Below are 17,269 nucleotides of genomic sequence, written 5' to 3' on the forward strand. Positions count from 1 at the left end.
CAGCCAATTCACGTGGCGGCTAATACGAGTACCGCCTATTGCCCAGCTCGTACCGCCCAAGTAGCGCCGATGACCAGCGCCACGGGAGCAATACTTGGCAGTCCCTGCCGATGATAGCAGCCCTCGGACTCGGAATGCACCCCTAAAGCCCAAGCGAGGACCCCTGCAGGCGGGGGCGCCTGGGGGAGGGGCAGCAGCGCTTTTTGGCAGTCTAGCTGCGACTAACAGGCGCCCTTAGAGGCCCTTGGAGGCTTCACCGCCCGGGACTTGCGGCAGTCACCTGTCGCAGCCACCTGATGCCGTCACATCTGTGGTGCCGTAGCCGGCCCGGCTGAGTTTCGGAAATTCCTCGACGAGCGCTTCTACCTTCGCCAACCCTTTGCGGCCCGGGGATCTTTCTCTTACTTGCATCTTCCCTCTTTTTGATCTGTGTTCTCATACGCGTCTCTTTTCACGCCCCAGCGAATATCCTCGGACGATAGCATCGAGTCATCGGTGGTGCCCATCTGCCTTACCCGTCCATCCGCCCCCTAGACTCTCCCGATTGCTGCCGACACTCGGCCAGAAGCCACTGCTCTGTGCGTCGAGTTCGCAGAGCAAAGAGGACAACGACGACTCGGGGACTCCTCTTCTAATTCATTTTCCCCTATAACAGTTCTACTCCTCCTACTAGCGTCATGGCTCAGAAGCGCCTTATGCAGGAGCTGCGGTCTCTCCAGAAGGAGAAGTGGGTAGAGATTACAGTAAGTTCACCCGAATCGACTAGACTCAGCAACGAGTCTCTTGCTCACCATATATAGACGGACGAGACCAATCTTCTTAAGTGGAGGATTGGCCTCTGGGTTGTCAATCCTGATAGCGTTTGGCATGGAGCGTTCCTCAAGGTAAGCCAAGCCCGCCTACTATGCTCTCTCTCACAGTCACTTTGCCTTGGCTAGAACCGATGAGAAACTGACAAGGTGCTTTAGGCCGAGATGAGATTTCCATCCGACTATCCCTATCAGCCACCGGCCTTCAAGTTCCTCACCCCCAACATCATCCACCCCAACGTGTATTCCGACGGAAACCTCTGCATTTCCATTCTCCACAAGCCTGGCGAGGACGAGCAGTCCGGCGAACTGGCGAGCGAGCGATGGAATGTTCTACACGGAGTTGAATCTGTTCTCAGATCCGTTCTTCTTCTCATGGACGACCCCGAGATTAATTCAGCAGCCAACGTCGATGCCAGCGTTCTCTACCGAGATAACCGTCCCGAGTATAATACTTTGGCCAAGGCTACGGTAGCCGCGACCAAGAAAAACATCCCGGAGGGTATGAAGATGCCCAGCATGGAGGAATTGACTCCAGTACCGGTCAAGCCGGTCGATGACGACGCAGACTTCTGGAATATGTCAGATGAGGAGGAAGACTTTGGAGGAAGCGATAGCGAAGAAGATATGGACGACTTCGATGACGAAGAGGAGGAAGAGGATGAGGATGACAAATGAGCATCCCATCTGAACGCAACATGACCTTTGGAAAATGCGCTGTTTCCCCCGCGAAAGAGCAAATGGCCGGTTGGCTGGCTTGTCCCGGCACGCCAAAATCGACGGCTTACTTCACCTACTCAACTAGCGGATCCGTTTTGATGGCGTTTGGCGGCTTCTTACCTACGTTTGCATGGAACGGACTGGGAGAGGGTCCGGTGTCATGGCGTGGCATCTCTACTCTTGGACCACGGAAGGATTACATTTGATTTTTTTTTTTTTTTTTTTTTTTTTTTTTTTTTTTTTTTTTTTTTTTTTTTTTTTTTTTGCGGTTTTCTTGTTTTACACTACTGCTTTTGCTTTGCGTTTGCCGGTTTGGGTCATTACATGCATTTCTCATATTAGCGGGGTTTTATCGTTTTTGTAGCTCGAGTCTGAGGGCAGCCAAGTTACATAGAAGGCAGAAGCGCATAGACGCGTTGATACACCAAGCACATATACATACACTTTTATTTAAGAAGAAGAAAAGGCTACAGTGTGTTCCTTTGGCATGAGAAAGTGACTGAATAAGCTGTTTGGGTTGAAAAAGGCTAGAAAGTCCATCTCATCAGTTGAAGCCGATGACATCTATCTAACCCTGGAGACGAAATGGTTGATCACCAAGGATCTTAATACTAAACTGAGCACACATATCTAGTAAATATTAAGTGGCAATTTATAGGCCTAGCTTAGTAGGAAATGTATTTGGGCTGCCATAGGTATGCATACGTACGTATCTAGTACATATGATCCATCATTTGACCAGAAGAGCTGCGTAATTCGTACGTGGCCCTGCAGCGGTTATGCTTTGCAGCGGTTCCAGGCTTGCCAGGCAAGCGGAGGTCAGAAAAAGCGAGACCGCAAAGTAAATAAGTACATACATTTAGCAATTTAAGCACCTCATCAACTGATTAAGTAGGTAGTACTTTTATATAGCAGAAGAACGCCTACTAGTATTTAGCCAGCATATATATTTTATTATATAAATAGAGCAGCAGTTACTGGAGAAATATACATATAGTAATAGGTAGTTATTAGAGAAGTATAAATATAGTAGCAGTTATTAGGGAAATGTAGATATAGCAGCTACTCCCCTTGTAGGCGTATGATTTAACTCGTGGGTGTTCGAATTCTTGTCGGCCTTGGTTTTTCTGTCATCTGCTTGCCAGATTACTTCCAGCAGCCCCTCCCTCAGTGCTCTGTCCAGGTACCTAACTCAGCTAACTCAGGCTAACATGCTGGCCGCATAGCCGCAGCTTATCTTATCGGCATGAACTCAGGTCCCTCCTTCACTGACGTTTTGCCCGCAACCGCCTTTCACCTCCCAAGGTGCTCATCCCATCAAACGGCCAGGGCTCGCACCAACAACGAACAGCTTGCGTCGCTTGCTGGCGACGCTCTTCCGCCTCTTTCATTGCTTAAATTGGCCTCTCGCTCATTTTTGCTTCTTTATGCCCGCAGACGCCACGCCCTGGTTTGCATCTTCGATAGCTTTGTTCCGTTTCTGGAGCTAGGGTCACCTGTCCTGTCTTGTCCTGTCCTGTCCTGTCCTTCCTGTGCCTGTCAAACGAGGCGAGAAAGAGGGAGAGACAGGGCGTGAACCAGGCCCTGGCTGGTGTCCCGGAAACGCAAACTGTATTTTAATCTCGGTATTCTTACTGTTACAGCTACAACAATCTCGCCATTGTTCCGAATAGAGCTACTAGTGGCCGCCATTCGCCATGGCCTCGATGGAGCCGTCCGAAGATGACATCTCGCAGGTCATTGACTTTGCGGGCCTCAACCCAGTCGATGACCGTAACTTGGTCATAAACGCCCTCAGAGTTCGTTTGCATTACACTGGAGCGCCAGGTTACTGTGGCAGCTAATACGACACAGAATAATAATCGAAATGTCGAAACGGTCGTTATGCAATACTTTGACAACGCTGAGAGTGTACGCACGACTCCTATACCCCAAGTCGCTTAGGATTCTATGACCGAGTAGCAATATACTGATCTGTGTGGCTGTAGTTCCGACAAAAATATACTTCGCTATGGAACGAGTCCATGTTTTCAGCCGATAGAGACGGTGCAGCCGGTACCGATGGTGTCAGATGTATGAAGGGGGAGCTATCCACACCAATGGGGAGAGTACCATCTGGTAGCTGACATTCTGAGCAGCATTTCACATCGAATCATTAAACGGCAACGATATCATACAAGGGGTGACGCCTCCTCCGCCTGGCTACGGAGCTCCATCAAGGCCTCCTTCGCGGTCCAACGTCAGGTCCCCACTAGGTAGGATGGTCGACTGGGCCTCGGGGGACACAGCTGGTAGTGCTCTGCACTCCCCCGTACCTATGGAATAAACTATTCTAACACGGCTGATAGGAGGAAATACCATGCAATCCCAAGAGGACGAGGATATGCAAAGGGCGCTGCGCGAATCAGCACAAGAAGCGGGGCTATCGATCCCTCCACAAGAGTCAGGCGTCATAAGCCAGTCGACTTCAACGCCGTACTTTGGCCCGGCGAACCGTACCGAATACGACCAGGACAACTGGGCCATGGTTCCTGTTGGGCCGCTCAAGACAAGGCTGGATAACGCCCCATCGCCAGCCCAGAGAAAGCGATCTCCCGAAACTCCAGCATTCTTGATCCAAGGATCCGGCTCAGCGAGACACCACACCTTGGGTGGTTTGCTCACGATTTTCAGTCAAATTCCCTTAGCGAGGAATGTTCTCTTACGGTGCGGCTCTCCTGCGGCATCCTACGGCTTTAATAACGAATGGTGGAATGGACAAGAAATCCTACCCCCAGAGGCTTTACGTCAAATGCAGCCAGAAGAATCGGGGTGGGGCTACGACAATGCTGCGAGGCCAAACTTTGAAGAGGAAATCCATCGGCTCATGGCGTTTCTCGATTCGACAGAGAGGAGTTATGGAACAGTCAATACGCTTACGAATTTGATGCAAGATACAACAAGTGATATAGAGAAGCAATTCTATGCCCAACTCGGCGACACCAATGATGGGGAGTTGCTGGAGCCCTTGCATCAAGAAGCGATACTGGCAAGCGTTGGCACTAACGAGGACAGCGAGATCCAACATGCGAGATTTGGATTGCTTGAATTCGACCACTCAGGGCTTGAGTATGCACACATCAAAACTCTCTACGAAGCCCTCGATTATTTGATGTGGGGAGACCTATTATCGTGGCATGATGCCGACGACAGGTCTAGAATCGCCATGTTTAAGAAGATGGGCGAAGTTCTAACCATCAAAGTCGGAAACGATGGGCCACTTGACTCTTTTGAAATTCCGGAAGTGCTATATCCTGAACGATATCTGGAAAGCCGTAAGAAGGAGGCCAGACGGATAGCATCTGCTTTACTGGAAACCAAGAATGCACTCGATAGCGTAACAACTGAAGAGCGACGTCTACAAGAATGGCAAGATGACTGGAACCAGCTGACGTTTAACAAGACGGACATGATCCGCAATGCTACGGAGCAGTGGAAGGCGTTTTCAGATTATCTTGAGAGCGCTGGTCGGTTTCAGGCGATGGAGGCTTCGGGGTTCGACACGAACAAGTACCCCAATTACCGGGACGCCCCATGTCAAATGACCGAAGTGCAGGCCAAACACTCTGAACAGGTGGACGAAGTACTTCTTTTGACCGAACGGATACTGCATGATATGGAAGCAAAGACCGAAGGTGAGAAGATTTGTCAAATCATAACCAAGGATAAGGAGTGAACAAGCCGTGCTAATGAGCCATCTTAGACCTCCGCGTTCAGCTAGAACAGATTCAAGCCAAACAACGCTTCCTCGGCAAACTCTTGACTGTTCCAGACAAGCCAGGCCGGCCAAAGCCAATGACGTGCAAGAAGTATCTTCTCCGGGGCGTGGCTACTGATAGAGACATTGTTTACGTCTGCCAGCGCCTCTATCCGGAATCTGTGGAATCAGAAGACCCGAAATCACCGGTCGATCAGTGGTGGCGGCTAGAGTACTCTCCCAACGAAGACCAACTGGTTAGATCCGAGGTACAGTAACATGCTACGCTTCTTTTTTTCCCCTTTAACCAAAAGCAACGCTAACGCCTGTTCCCTTTTGATAGAAGGTAGAAGTTGAGCGAATCTTTAGAGACGTATGGCTCGAGACAAAGACGCCACTGCTCGTATATGCGACTGAAGAAGCAATCTCCACGCCCAGGGCCCCATTGTCAGATGCCCTGAATATGTTTGTTAGATCGGATAATAAGGCGTTCCGGCAAGAGCTGAAGCGGCCTGTGGCTGACAGCGTTGAGGAAAGGAGGCATACTTCTGTCGACCCAATCTCACCTTCCAAGCGAAAGCATCGAGATAGCATGGACTCTATGGACACCAACCGAGCGTCTATCGGCAGCGAAGATAGAAGTCCGTTTGAAAATGCATTTGACGAGCAGGTAGAACAGGCAGAAATGGAGATGGCGGACATGTCGGGGGGCAAGTCGGAGTATGTCAGGGGCTCTGACGCTGAGGATAAATTCGGGCCTCTCGAAATCCCACCGACCACACTTAATCGTGATCCAGCTCAGATTACGATTGAATCTGCAACTCTTACGCCAGATACGCTAGCGGCAAACAAGGGTGAAGCACATAGGCCAACTCCTTCTGAAGACAGCCAGACAGACGACGTAGTGAACAAGATGGCTGAGGCTCAGGTGGCTAAGAGCCCGGAAATGCAAGAGCGAGTTCGGCCGCCGTCACTGATACGACCACCTTTGGGGAACGACACTGGGAGAGATCTAAGTATGGACATGGAGATATCCGATATCCAGGAATAGATGTCTAGAAAAGGGGACTTAGAAGGCATAATTACATGGGCACGTCATGATTTGCCTGCCAAATGAAGAAGAAGAAGAAGAAGACGGAAGAGAGGCAAGGAGGACAAGTTTGTCTTAAAGGCTTTCGGGGAAGAATCAACGATGGGAAGAGGTCACGGACTGGTGGCGAGGTCGTTTGTATAGGGAGCTAATCGCGGACTGCAATGCACCACTTTCAGTGGGCACGATAGCGCAAGATTTTTGAATGGCATTGTTGGACTTTTGGCGCTGAGATTCTCACTTTTAAGTGAGATTTAGACTCAGAACTCGGTTACAGCGGCGAAGTGAAAGATAACTATTAGTAGCCAGTCTTGTTATTTTACGATTAACCTCTATCTTAATTTTCATTCTGATGCTATCCCCGAGAATATTAATCGTGGGGTTGTCCAATTCTAAGAGCTTGGTGTTGCAATGCTTGATCTCGCGAGCATTCGCAAGTTGGGCATAGCCAGTTTAGACGTGGAAGCTTCTAGAAGCTTCCACGAGACGGACATTTTTGGCCGGCCACAAGCTTGCACATGGAATGATTCAAAGCTGTAGCTCTACTGTACAGATATTGCTTGCCTTGGTGTTTCGGTTAGCTGCTTTAGTGCAATGTTTGTTGTTTCTCTTTTTGCTGTTCCGAGTTTCTCAGGTTGTTACCGAGTACAGTAGGGCATCAAGTGCTGCAGCATGTATCTACATATTTGGGCCTGACGTAACGTCCTGTATACTAGTAGCTACACGCAGGGATCATGAAAGGCCCATGCACCCAGGGATTTCATGTACTGTAGCAGACGAATGGAGGATGCAGGGGCAGAAAAGAAGATGGAATCCATACAATTCATTCCCTTTGATGTGGGATGGCTGGGCGTGGCTGGGATTGAGGCCTCATTGGATTTGATAGACCAGCGCATCAGGGAGTTGGGTTTGATGGAGGTTGACGGGTCATTGCCAACTGGAGCTTAGTGCTGCCAGCGAGCTGTTTAGGGCCCATGTTTAGTGGGCGTGATTGATCCCTGCAGCGTGGGGCGAAGCGGGTGGTGCTCAAGGTTGATTTAGGTTCCAGGTTGACGTTTTTTTGGCGGAGAGGGAGGATGAAGGTGTTGATGTGGAAGGATGGATGGATTAATGGATGCAGCGTGTACCTGGTGAGAGACAAGATGATATACGAGGGGATGAAACAAAGGAATGGTACCTGAGGCAAAAATACGAATAGAAAAGGGAAAAGAAAAAGAAGCTCGGGAGCTTGTTCTAACCCATCATCTCATGGCATGACACAAAAAGAGAGCATCACCTGCCCAACCCCGGACCGCTTGCAAGAGGCGACCTGAGCAAGTCACCTGCTGCCAATAGATTCCGCTCTGCTTCATGTACCAGGCCCAGAGACAAAAAGGAGATCGATATATGCCATCTCTGCCTCTGTCTCTCTCTTTCTTCTTCCCTCTTGGACCCTTTCTTCTTCTTCTCCCTGTTTGGCTCCAGTATCTGGCATTAGCACCTGTTGTGTGCGTTGGCCTGCCGTAGGTTGATGCATCTGCAGCTGCAGCGTTTCCGCATCACATCACATTCATCTTACATGACAAACCCCCCTCTTTTTACTTGCTTTAATACGTTTATTGGCTCGACGGCTTTACAATTCAGACGTGTGCAGGCACTAAGACATCCATATCGACTGCTAGAGGTTGTCTGCTGCAGACGTTATCGTACCAGCACGGCTTATATAGCACCAGACAGACCCCTCGTGCAGCTGGTCTACTCACTTCTACCTCTTAATCTCAACTATCACCACGGCTACCTATTCTTCACCTCGCCGACCGTTGTCCATTGGCAGCCTAGCATCAGATCAAACCAGCATTCAGGCCTTTGTCCGCCCTGGCTGTGTCGATCAAATTCAACCGCTGCCGTCTGATACTTGTATGTACTTGATCTCCCCCCAGCTCTCGTGCGTCATAGCCGGTAGCGGGAAGGGAAGCTTCTACAAGGTCCCAGCAAAAAAGGCCAGCCCCACAACCGGCTCACCTTTGTGCTGTGGTAACCTGACCAGGCCTGAATATTAGTAGCAGCGAGGCTTGCTCTCACGCTCACGCTCACTTCTCTCCCAGTTTCCCCTCCATACCAGAATTCCTTGACCGATCTTTCTTCTTCTTTTCATCTTCCATACCTTTACCCATTTCTCTCCCTACCTTTACAATTCGACCCCCCGACTGCGATAGCATCATTTGTTGTCTGCTTCGCCTCTTTATCCAATTTACGATTCTCAGCACCAGCGTTACGTCTCGTGAGGCTCTCGTCTTACAGTCGATTCGTCGCATCAAATACTGTGAATCTGCCGTGGCAGCAGCTGCCGCTGGCCCCCACCACTGCTAGAGAGCACGCACGCCCGACCAGTTCGTCATCATGGTCAAAGAGACCAAGCTCTACGATACCTTGGGTATCAAGCCCGAGGCATCGCAAGACGAGATTAAAAAAGGATACAGGTATGTAACCATCTATTTCGCTCATTGATTTCCTTTCTCTCGCGCCCGGCTTTTTACTCCCATCCTTTGTCGTCATACTTGGGTAAAGCTAGGCTGGCGGGTGGCAATTGGCCGCCGACGACCATTCGCATGCTACTCCCCACACAGCTTTGCCGCCCAACCAGCCAATTCGAAACCCATGCAAAAAAGTGAAAAGAAGAGAAGCTAACCACAATGCGTACAACAGAAAAGCTGCTTTGAAGTGGCACCCTGACAAGAACAAGGACAACCCCAACGCCTCGGAAAAGTTCAAAGAGTGTTCGCAAGCCTACGAAATCCTGTCCGACCCGGAGAAGCGCAAGATCTACGACCAGTATGGCCTCGAGTTCCTGCTGCGGGGTGGTGCCCCTCCACCCGAAGGCGGTCCAGGGGCCAATCCATACGCGGGAGCAGGCGGCATGCCTGGAGGCTTCAGCGGCTTCGATTTCGGAGGCATGCCGGGAGGAGGCGGTGCTAGAACTTTCCACTTCAGCACAGGCGGCACCAAGGGGTACAACTTCATGAACCCTGAGGATCTGTTTGCAGAGTTTCAGCGCAGCGGAGGAATGCACGGCGGTGGCGGCGGCCACGACGATGATGACTTTAACTTCTTTTCTTCCTTTGGCGGTGCTGGCGGTCCGCGATCAGGTCGGACAAGGACAAGATCCGGCTTCGCTGAGCCACCACAGAGGAATCGCGAGCCGACGCCCGAGATTACCACCGTTGAGCGGCCATTAGCTCTCACTCTCGAGGAGCTGTACAATGGAACGACGAAGAAGATGAAGATTAAGCGCAAGACATTTGATAAATCAGGCAAGCGCGTGCAAACGGATCAGATCTTGGAGGTACCCATCAAGCCAGGGCTCAAGAAGGGTTCCAAAATCAAGTTTAATGGAGTTGGCGACCAGGTGGAGGGCGGTAGACAAGATTTGCACTTTATTGTCGAAGAGGTAAGCTAAGCAATTCACTTACACAACCCCCTCTCAACTATTTGACCGCTTTCTGAATATGAATGCTAACCAGCTTTGCAGAAAGAGCATCCCTTATTCAAGCGAGAGGATAACGACATTGTGCACACCGTCACCTTGGACCTCAAGGAGGCTTTGACTGGATGGAAGCGGGTAGTTGCTACAATCGACGGCAAGCAGATCAGCATAGACAAGGGCGGCCCAACGCAACCCGGAAGCGAGGATCGGTACCCTGGATTGGGCATGCCCATGACAAAGAAGCCCGGGCAACGAGGCGATTTCATTGTCCGCTACAGGGTCAACTTTCCGTCAACCTTGACGCCAGAGCAAAAGACGCAGCTAAAGGAAATTTTGTAAGATTGGAATTAGACAATCTACAGGCGCTTCCTTCCAGCAAGGCTTGAAACAATTAAAAAAAGAAAAAAAGGGAAAAAGAAATTACCACACATAACGACAGAGGGCTTGGTATGCGGGACATGAACAGGACCTCAGAGAAACCAAGTCGCATGATCCTTTTGAGAAGGCTGGGAATGAATGTCCGCGCAGTCAGGCACAGTCCCGTCTGTCAAGCATACATGCCGCGGACGACGACAATGAGGAGCTGGCGTGTTTTTTTCTTCTTCTCTTTATGTTTTTTCTTTGGCCACCTTTGTAATGTCAAGAGGAATTGACAAGGAGTAGAGGCGTTTTAGGGATGAATTTCTGGCAGAGTTTAAGCACGCGGAGGATTTTTTTGTTGGCACGAGTAAGACGATAGCATCCAGGCCTTTGTGATTGAGGAATTGCGGGAGATTTATACATTATGTTTAAGTTGGTCGATGTAGCGACACAACACTTGATTGATAGCGGTTGAAAAGAATTGCATTGCTTTTGGCACCAATAATTGCGTCTTACCTAAAGGTAGTTTCTGTATACATGTATTATTCTATAGTTACTAATAGGTAGCTGTTGAAAATCCAGCGCCTTTTTTGACGATGTAGCCCTCGTAGATTAATTAACACTTGTGAGTGCATAACTTCGTTCAAGACTGCCTTGATGATTTGGGCGTTGAGCTGTTCAGAAGTAATTAACATGCTGTGTCTCGGTCTCAGCCACCCGAGGCGCCGTCTCCAGGTCGCGTTCCAAGACGTGGTCACGAGCAGCCAAAAAGCATGACGAGAATTCCAGCGAAGCGAATTGACTAAATAATTTTTATTCATTGGCTTCGACCGGGGCCGTTGCTGACATCGATATTAACATGATGCGCGTTTATGATATCGGGGACAAAGGATATAACATGATGCGCGTTTAATATCGGCAATAAAGTGACAATGTGAGCCTGGCGGTTTGTTTTATCCGTACGGAGCGACGAATCATTTTAGCATGGGGGAATTGGGGGGCTGCTAACATTGGTTCAAGGAGGGGCGATGACGACACTGATGACCCGTGGAGGGGGAGGGGTAAAAAAACGGGAAAAGGGAACGAGACGAAGCAAGGCTGGGATTTGATGGGAATAATTGGGGAGTGGTGATTGGGGAGAGGAGAGGGCTAGACAAGGGGGGGATTTTGATTGTTTTGGATCAATGTTGGAATGGGGGAGGAAAGAGAGTTATTAGGAGGAATATTGACAGTAGGGGAGAATACTAAGGACGTGTTACTGTAAATGGGCTGAGTTACTCGTTTTGGCATGTGAAGGAAACCAAGTAATGATGATTCAATTGTGCGTCTGGCACTTTCTGGTGAGACGGGGCTGACTGCTGAAATCCATATCGGCATCGCGCCAAGAAACAAGATTTAGCAGAGGGATATCCACTTGCTGCAATGTGTTTTGACACGTCTGGATGCCCTTTTTGACTCGGGGTTTCACATGAGGTAATTGTAACAGCCTTTCATGCGTACCTGTGCCTGTTTTTAAGCGGCCTGCCATGTGGAGAGCTTAATTGGCCTGGCTTACTCTGACTTGGGTGATCTTTCGTGCCTTATATACTTGAAGCCGTTCCCGAATTCTCTCATTGTTTCCTTCCTCCTTTTCTTCTTCTTTATACATTATACATTTGCCTAGTAAACGCTTCATTGTACTCTATTTCTCTTCTTCCTTTTTCTTCTGCTTCTCTCTTCTCCTCTCTTGGATATAATACCCAGACCATTTGATCAAGATGCCTGAAGTAAGCCAACTCTCCTCCAGATTCTACTAATCCCTCGCTTCTGCAGCAGCTAATCTCCTGTCTCTCTAGATCAAAGCCATCCTCTTCGACTGCGACAACACCCTCGTCCTCTCCGAGGAGCTCGCCTTCGAAGCCTGCGCAGACCTCATCAACCAAATCTGCGCCGAGCGCAACGTCCACGTGAAATTCACCGGCGAGACCCTCATCCAGGAATTCGTCGGCCAAAACTTCCGCGGCATGCTCACGACGCTGCAGAAGACGCACGGCATCGACATCGCGCCCGACGACCTCGAAAAGTACGTGCTGGCCGAGGAGGACGCCGTCATCGCCAAGCTCAAGGCGGCGCTGAGGCCCTGCGTCGGCGTCGACGAGCAGCTCGAGACGCTGGAGCAGAGCGGCAAGTACCAGCTGGCCGTGGTGTCGTCGTCGGCGCTCAGGAGGGTGCGCGCGAGCATTGAAAAGGTTGGGCAGGACAAGTACTTTCCTGGGGACGTGGTGTTTTCGGCGGCGACGTCGTTGGAGAAGCCGACGAGCAAGCCTGATCCTGCTGTTTACTTGCATGCGCTCAAGGTGTTGGGCAAGGCTGCTGTTGAGAGCGTTGCGGTGGAGGACAGCAAGAGTGGTACCCTGAGTGCTACGAGAGCGGGCATCAGGACTATTGGGTATGTTGGCCCGTATGCCGATGACAAGAAGGAGGAGATGGAGGGCGTGTTGCGAAATGCGGGCGCCGTGGTGATTATGCGCGATTGGAGCGAGTTCCCGGCTGCTTTGGCCAAGATTGAGAAGGGCGAGGTTTGAAACTGGCTTTGTTCTTTTCTTTTTGTTTATTCTTGCATTATGGGGTTTTGCCTTTTTGAGAAGGCGTGGAATTTGGGTTCTTTTGCTTGTTGGCTTGGTTCATACAGGAGACTAAGACAGAGACACCAACGTGGCAGGCTAGATATGATTAGATATGACGGAACGAATTGACGCTTTCTGAAAATATAAAGCGATTCAAAAGCACATGGATACTTGTTTGGTTTATGTCATGTCATGTATTCCAATTATACGAATGTTCGCTACAAATCCACCCCCTTGCTAATTCCTCCAGTCCATCAGAAAGCTGTTCACGCTCTGTAGTGTGCTTCTGCTCGGATTCGCCTCCGGATACACCGTCATGATAGTTCCGAGCCTCATCTTGACCAACGTCTTGGTAAACGCCACCTTGTCGTCAGGCACGCGGAAGCGGCCCTCGTCGTCAAAGAGATAGCATGATAGCGCCAGGGCAACGCCTACGGAGAGGTCCCTGCCCGAGTCGCAAGCTACGATGATTTGAGGCGGCTGAACGGTACTTGCTGCATCTGCTGCGTTGGTTTGCTGGTGGTTCTGGAGGAAACGGGTTGCGAAGGAGCAGCATATTTCGGTGAGAGCCAGGCGGAGGTTGCGGCTGGCGGTTTTATGTTTGCCAAGGCCGACGCGGAGGAGCGTTGGGGAGAGGAGCCATGTTTCTTTCGGGGTGGGTGTTTCGGTGAGAAGGATGAGGCATTCGTTTGGCTGTTGCTGTTGTGATGGAGGGGGCGTTGGCGATGAGAGATCGAGTGGTGATATGGCGCGGACGGAGAGATGTGGTGTAAGTTGCTTTCGGGGGAGGGTAGCTGGGTTTGCGTCGCCGGAAGGGGCAGACTGGCGTTGTGCTTTGGCTTCTTCTACTAGTTTGATGATGAGGTCTGGGACGTCGGCTTCTGCGGCGGAGAGAAAAGTTGTGATGTTGGCCCAGAAGACGTCTGGGGTGAGGCCTAGGGCCCAGTTCTCGGTGTCGTCTCCTGCGCCTTGGATGTAGCCTCCTTCATCGACTTCGCTACCGACGACTCTTCTACTGGCTGTACAGCAGATGACGGGTCGGTATTCCTGGAATATGACCCCTTGGTCTTGGTCTTGGTCTTCATCGTCGTCATCTGAGTCTGGCGGAGGAGGGAGAGAGGAATCCTGTGTGATCCAGAGGGGACGAAGAGGTTTTGTGAGAGATGTCGGGAAGGTGAGGTTGAGTTCTTTGAGAGAAGATAGGAACGTGGGTATGAGAGCGGTGATTTGGGAGTGTGTGGATGCGGGGAGGTAAGGGGGGAGGAAGAGGTTGGAAGAAAGGGGGTTGTCTGGGAGGAGGGCAATGTTGAGAACGGTGCACCAGATGGGGATGGTGGTTGAGAGGGCATCGGGCATGCCTGGATTTGAAGGGTTAGTATGATGTATGAGTTTGATAATGAATGAGATAGGAGATTTCTCAAGGGGGATAGGAGAACTTGCGTTTGCCGCGGCGAGTAGAGTCTACAATGATGATTCTTTTGACATTGATGTTAGCATGAGACGTAAATCATAGCCATTTGAGAGTTGGAAAGAAGAAAGAAACACACCCATCATTCTTCTCAATCATGTCAATAAGATGCAGATTCAGCCTCCTAGTGCTAAACTTCCACGCCCGCTCATGTCCATCCGTGCTCTTAAAGTATGCGCTGCCGTCTTTCCTGTCCGGCGGGATATACCAGCTGCCACATCGCTCATTCGCCACCAGCGGCCTCTTTTTTCTCTTGCGCTTCTCTAAACCGGAAGCTGAATCGGACTCTGAATGAGAAAAATAGGCTGGGAATGAAGAGGCTACCTGGGCGACGAATGCGGCGTCGGCGTGGATGGACTTGAGGCGGTTGTGAGGCGTGAGGGTGCTGCGGCGGAGTTGGGTGAGGAGGCTGGAGATGGAGGGCTGGTTGGAGAAGATGTCTTCTGAAGACATTTTTTGGTTATTCGTTTATTATTTAAAGAGGTTGGGATAGTAGGGAGAAGGAAGAGTGAAAGAGAAAAAGTATTGTGAGTTTGATATTGAGTTTTGGTATACACAATTTGCTGCTAGTGGTGGGCTCATGATTTTTTCTTAGCATCTTCACATGTGTACAAGTACCCACCTTGCGCTATGAATCATGTAATTGGCAGCGAAAAAGCACAACAGCATTCAGATACAGTGAAGAAAATTGTTTTTATATCATTTTAAATATTTATTTTACTTTTTTTATAACTTTCATTTCATCTATTCATTATTTTGGTTGGCATACAACTCATGTCTCTACACCAGCTTCCACTGGCCATTCTCAACCACAATCTTAATCTCACGGCCCTCGTCGATACTCCGTCGTCCAGCCTCCAGAATGGCTGTCGTCGCAATCGTGTTGTTCAGAGTAGGCAGACCCTTGGCGTCCAGGTCAGCTGGTGTGGCCCTCCCCTCGTTGACCGCGCGGCAGCCATCAACAAACTTCTCAATAGAAATGTAGCCGTAGCCCGTCTGGCCGTTGAAGTTGCCGTCCTCGTCAGGGGCGTAGCGCATGTAGAACGGGTTGAACCACTGCAGCTGGCCTGCGCGGTCGTCGGCGACGTCGTAGCCTCGGTGGGCCTGGTCGACGCGGATCTCGCCCTCCTTGGCCAGGTAGTGGAAGTACTGGTTGGTGTGAATGCCGGCTCGCTGAGGCGCTGTCCACGAGGAGGTGTAGACGGCAATGGCGCGCTTGTTGGGCTCGTCCTTGCGCTCCCAGGTGACCAGCAGGGAGATTGTGTCCTCGGTCTCGTCGACGCAGCCCAGGCTGGTGGCGACACCCTTGGAGGAGGTGGCCGAGACCTTGGTGGGCAGGTAGCCGCGCTGCTGGACCATGGAGTCGCAGATGTCGACGTGGTGGCTGTTGAGGTAGTAGGAGATGTCGGACTCCTTGCCGGCCCAGGACTTGAACGTCTCAAGCTGCGACTTGGGTTGCGACATGTATGAGTAAAAGTAGTTCCAGTCGCCCAGGGTCTGCGCCTTGAAGCGGGCGTCTGAGTAGGCGGGGTCGAAGCGCTTGTGGTGCTCGATGAAGACGTAGACGCCCTTTTCGGCGGCCTTTTGGGCCAGCTCCAGGTGGTGCTCCAGCAGCTTCACGGCGGGCTTAGTGATGAGGACGTGGATGCCGCGCTCGATGGCGTACAGCGCAATGGGGAAGTGGGTAGGATCGGGGGTGAAGATGGTGATGGCATCGCCGGGCTTGAGCTGGTCAATGGCGGCCTTGTAGGCGTCGGCATCGACCTTGTCGTTGGCTGGGAATGAGTCGAACGAGGTGTCCAGGTTGTTGTAGACTTGGGTGATGTTCTTGTTGAGGTGCTCTCCTACAATGCGGCGAGTTCACAGTCAGTCTCAACTTTGGCCCGGGAGCATCTTCAATGAGCTTGTACGTACGGATTGCGGGAAACTTGGTGCCATTGACGCCGACCATGCCCAGCTGGCCGACTTTGCCTCGTCGTCGCAGGTCGAAGAGGGTGAGGCCGACAACGCCCACCTTCTTGTCGGATCCGGAGGCGCCACCGCCAACGAAGCCGGTGGTATACTCGCCGGTACCGATCTAGATTTTACAGTCGGTCACTCAGTACAGAGACATGTTTTGTAACAAGTTTCCAGCCGGGACTCACCATCAACACATTGAGAGGGGTCGCCATTGTGAGTAGAGTGTCTTCAAAATGTCTCGATATTCGTGAAGGAGGTGGGGTATCTTTGTGAGATGGAGAGAACAGAGACACGCTGCAATGACGAGAAGGGTTATGAAGACGAAGTGAGAAGAGAAGAAGAATATTACAGCATCGAGATTTTAAAGACTCGAAAAGAAAAAGATCATCTACAGCCTTGCCGAGTCGCGTTTCTCATGCCAGCTTCCGAGTTGGTGACATGCTGACGGAGGAATTGAGGGGCATTGGCGGGGCAGCAATTGGAGGGATAAATAAAGGCCGTGGAGCAGCATTCAGTTGCTCTTTTGGACCCTCATTTTCGTGGGATTTGCTTTAGTTCAAAATGTGCCATTTAATTGCCTACATTGTGTTACCTTGATGGATGCAGATACATGATGCAAAGCGAAATAGCTTATTGTTGTCAGGGGTTTGTGCTTGCTTGAAGCATGATGATCCACGCTTGACTTATACAATTGAAGCATCTCCATGTACTAAGTCTCGGGATTCACTACCCCGCGCTGCATCAACGACCCCGCAGTCTTGGAGAAAAAGTCCAGGATACAGAGCATTGCATTGAGTTCAAGTCAGCACCCAATGCCCAGACAAGTAGTCAAGGGTATCCCTTATAGTATCCCACTGCCTGAACTACTTCTCCTCCATCATTTTCCTGTCAGCCAGCTGTCCGTGCTCCTAAAATCGGCCTGAATAAACCCGACGGACATGTTTCGACATCTCCAAAAACAACAAAAAATTATATAGCCGTACTACCGACGGATGGATCAAACTAACCAAGTACAGGTACGGCGGAGCGGGTTTGGCTTCTCACATCTATTCCTGAAT

General features: G+C 50.6%; 7 protein-coding genes across 7 annotated transcripts; 5 read left to right on the plus strand and 2 right to left on the minus strand.

Annotated features, from left to right (window-relative positions):
* The first annotated feature begins 387 nt into the window (after positions 1 to 387).
* On the plus strand, positions 388 to 1,729 carry M431DRAFT_109905 (hypothetical protein). The gene is made up of 3 exons (XM_024911733.1): positions 388 to 743; positions 801 to 884; positions 969 to 1,729. The coding sequence occupies exons 1-3, from the start codon at positions 678 to 680 to the stop codon at positions 1,485 to 1,487; spliced, it is 669 nt and encodes a 222-aa protein (XP_024777623.1). The 5' UTR covers positions 388 to 677; the 3' UTR covers positions 1,488 to 1,729.
* Positions 1,730 to 2,830: 1,101 nt separating this feature from the next.
* M431DRAFT_505510 (hypothetical protein) lies at positions 2,831 to 3,872 on the plus strand. Its single transcript, XM_024918649.1, has 3 exons — positions 2,831 to 3,328; positions 3,384 to 3,440; positions 3,518 to 3,872. Exons 1-3 carry the CDS (start codon positions 3,227 to 3,229, stop codon positions 3,653 to 3,655), a joined length of 297 nt encoding a protein of 98 aa, XP_024777624.1. The 5' UTR covers positions 2,831 to 3,226; the 3' UTR covers positions 3,656 to 3,872.
* Positions 3,873 to 3,876: 4 nt separating this feature from the next.
* On the plus strand, positions 3,877 to 6,721 carry M431DRAFT_505511 (hypothetical protein). Its single transcript, XM_024918650.1, has 3 exons — positions 3,877 to 5,203; positions 5,272 to 5,534; positions 5,609 to 6,721. The coding sequence occupies exons 1-3, from the start codon at positions 3,889 to 3,891 to the stop codon at positions 6,314 to 6,316; spliced, it is 2,286 nt and encodes a 761-aa protein (XP_024777625.1). The 5' UTR covers positions 3,877 to 3,888; the 3' UTR covers positions 6,317 to 6,721.
* A 2,013-nt stretch (positions 6,722 to 8,734) lies between these two features.
* M431DRAFT_2987 (hypothetical protein) lies at positions 8,735 to 10,157 on the plus strand (the record flags this gene model as incomplete). Its single annotated transcript, XM_024914143.1, has 3 exons — positions 8,735 to 8,814; positions 9,041 to 9,782; positions 9,864 to 10,157. 3 exons carry the CDS (start codon positions 8,735 to 8,737, stop codon positions 10,155 to 10,157), a joined length of 1,116 nt encoding a protein of 371 aa, XP_024777626.1.
* A 1,588-nt stretch (positions 10,158 to 11,745) lies between these two features.
* Positions 11,746 to 12,882, plus strand: M431DRAFT_353791 (hypothetical protein). The gene is made up of 2 exons (XM_024914499.1): positions 11,746 to 11,944; positions 12,014 to 12,882. Exons 1-2 carry the CDS (start codon positions 11,936 to 11,938, stop codon positions 12,740 to 12,742), a joined length of 738 nt encoding a protein of 245 aa, XP_024777627.1. The 5' UTR covers positions 11,746 to 11,935; the 3' UTR covers positions 12,743 to 12,882.
* A 139-nt stretch (positions 12,883 to 13,021) lies between these two features.
* M431DRAFT_517564 (hypothetical protein) lies at positions 13,022 to 14,801 on the minus strand (the record flags this gene model as incomplete). The annotated part of the gene is made up of 3 exons (XM_024920337.1): positions 14,332 to 14,801; positions 14,225 to 14,259; positions 13,022 to 14,142 (listed from the first exon to the last, which is right to left on the minus strand). The coding sequence occupies exons 1-3, from the start codon at positions 14,703 to 14,705 to the stop codon at positions 13,022 to 13,024; spliced, it is 1,530 nt and encodes a 509-aa protein (XP_024777628.1). The 5' UTR covers positions 14,706 to 14,801.
* Positions 14,802 to 14,932: 131 nt separating this feature from the next.
* On the minus strand, positions 14,933 to 16,647 carry M431DRAFT_109919 (hypothetical protein). The gene is made up of 3 exons (XM_024911734.1): positions 16,397 to 16,647; positions 16,167 to 16,329; positions 14,933 to 16,096 (listed from the first exon to the last, which is right to left on the minus strand). The coding sequence occupies exons 1-3, from the start codon at positions 16,421 to 16,423 to the stop codon at positions 15,033 to 15,035; spliced, it is 1,254 nt and encodes a 417-aa protein (XP_024777629.1). The 5' UTR covers positions 16,424 to 16,647; the 3' UTR covers positions 14,933 to 15,032.
* Between the last annotated feature and the right edge of the window lie 622 nt (positions 16,648 to 17,269).

This window comes from Trichoderma harzianum (genome assembly GCF_003025095.1).
Source record: "Trichoderma harzianum CBS 226.95 unplaced genomic scaffold M431scaffold_3, whole genome shotgun sequence".
In the NCBI taxonomy this organism is placed as follows: domain Eukaryota; kingdom Fungi; phylum Ascomycota; class Sordariomycetes; order Hypocreales; family Hypocreaceae; genus Trichoderma; species Trichoderma harzianum.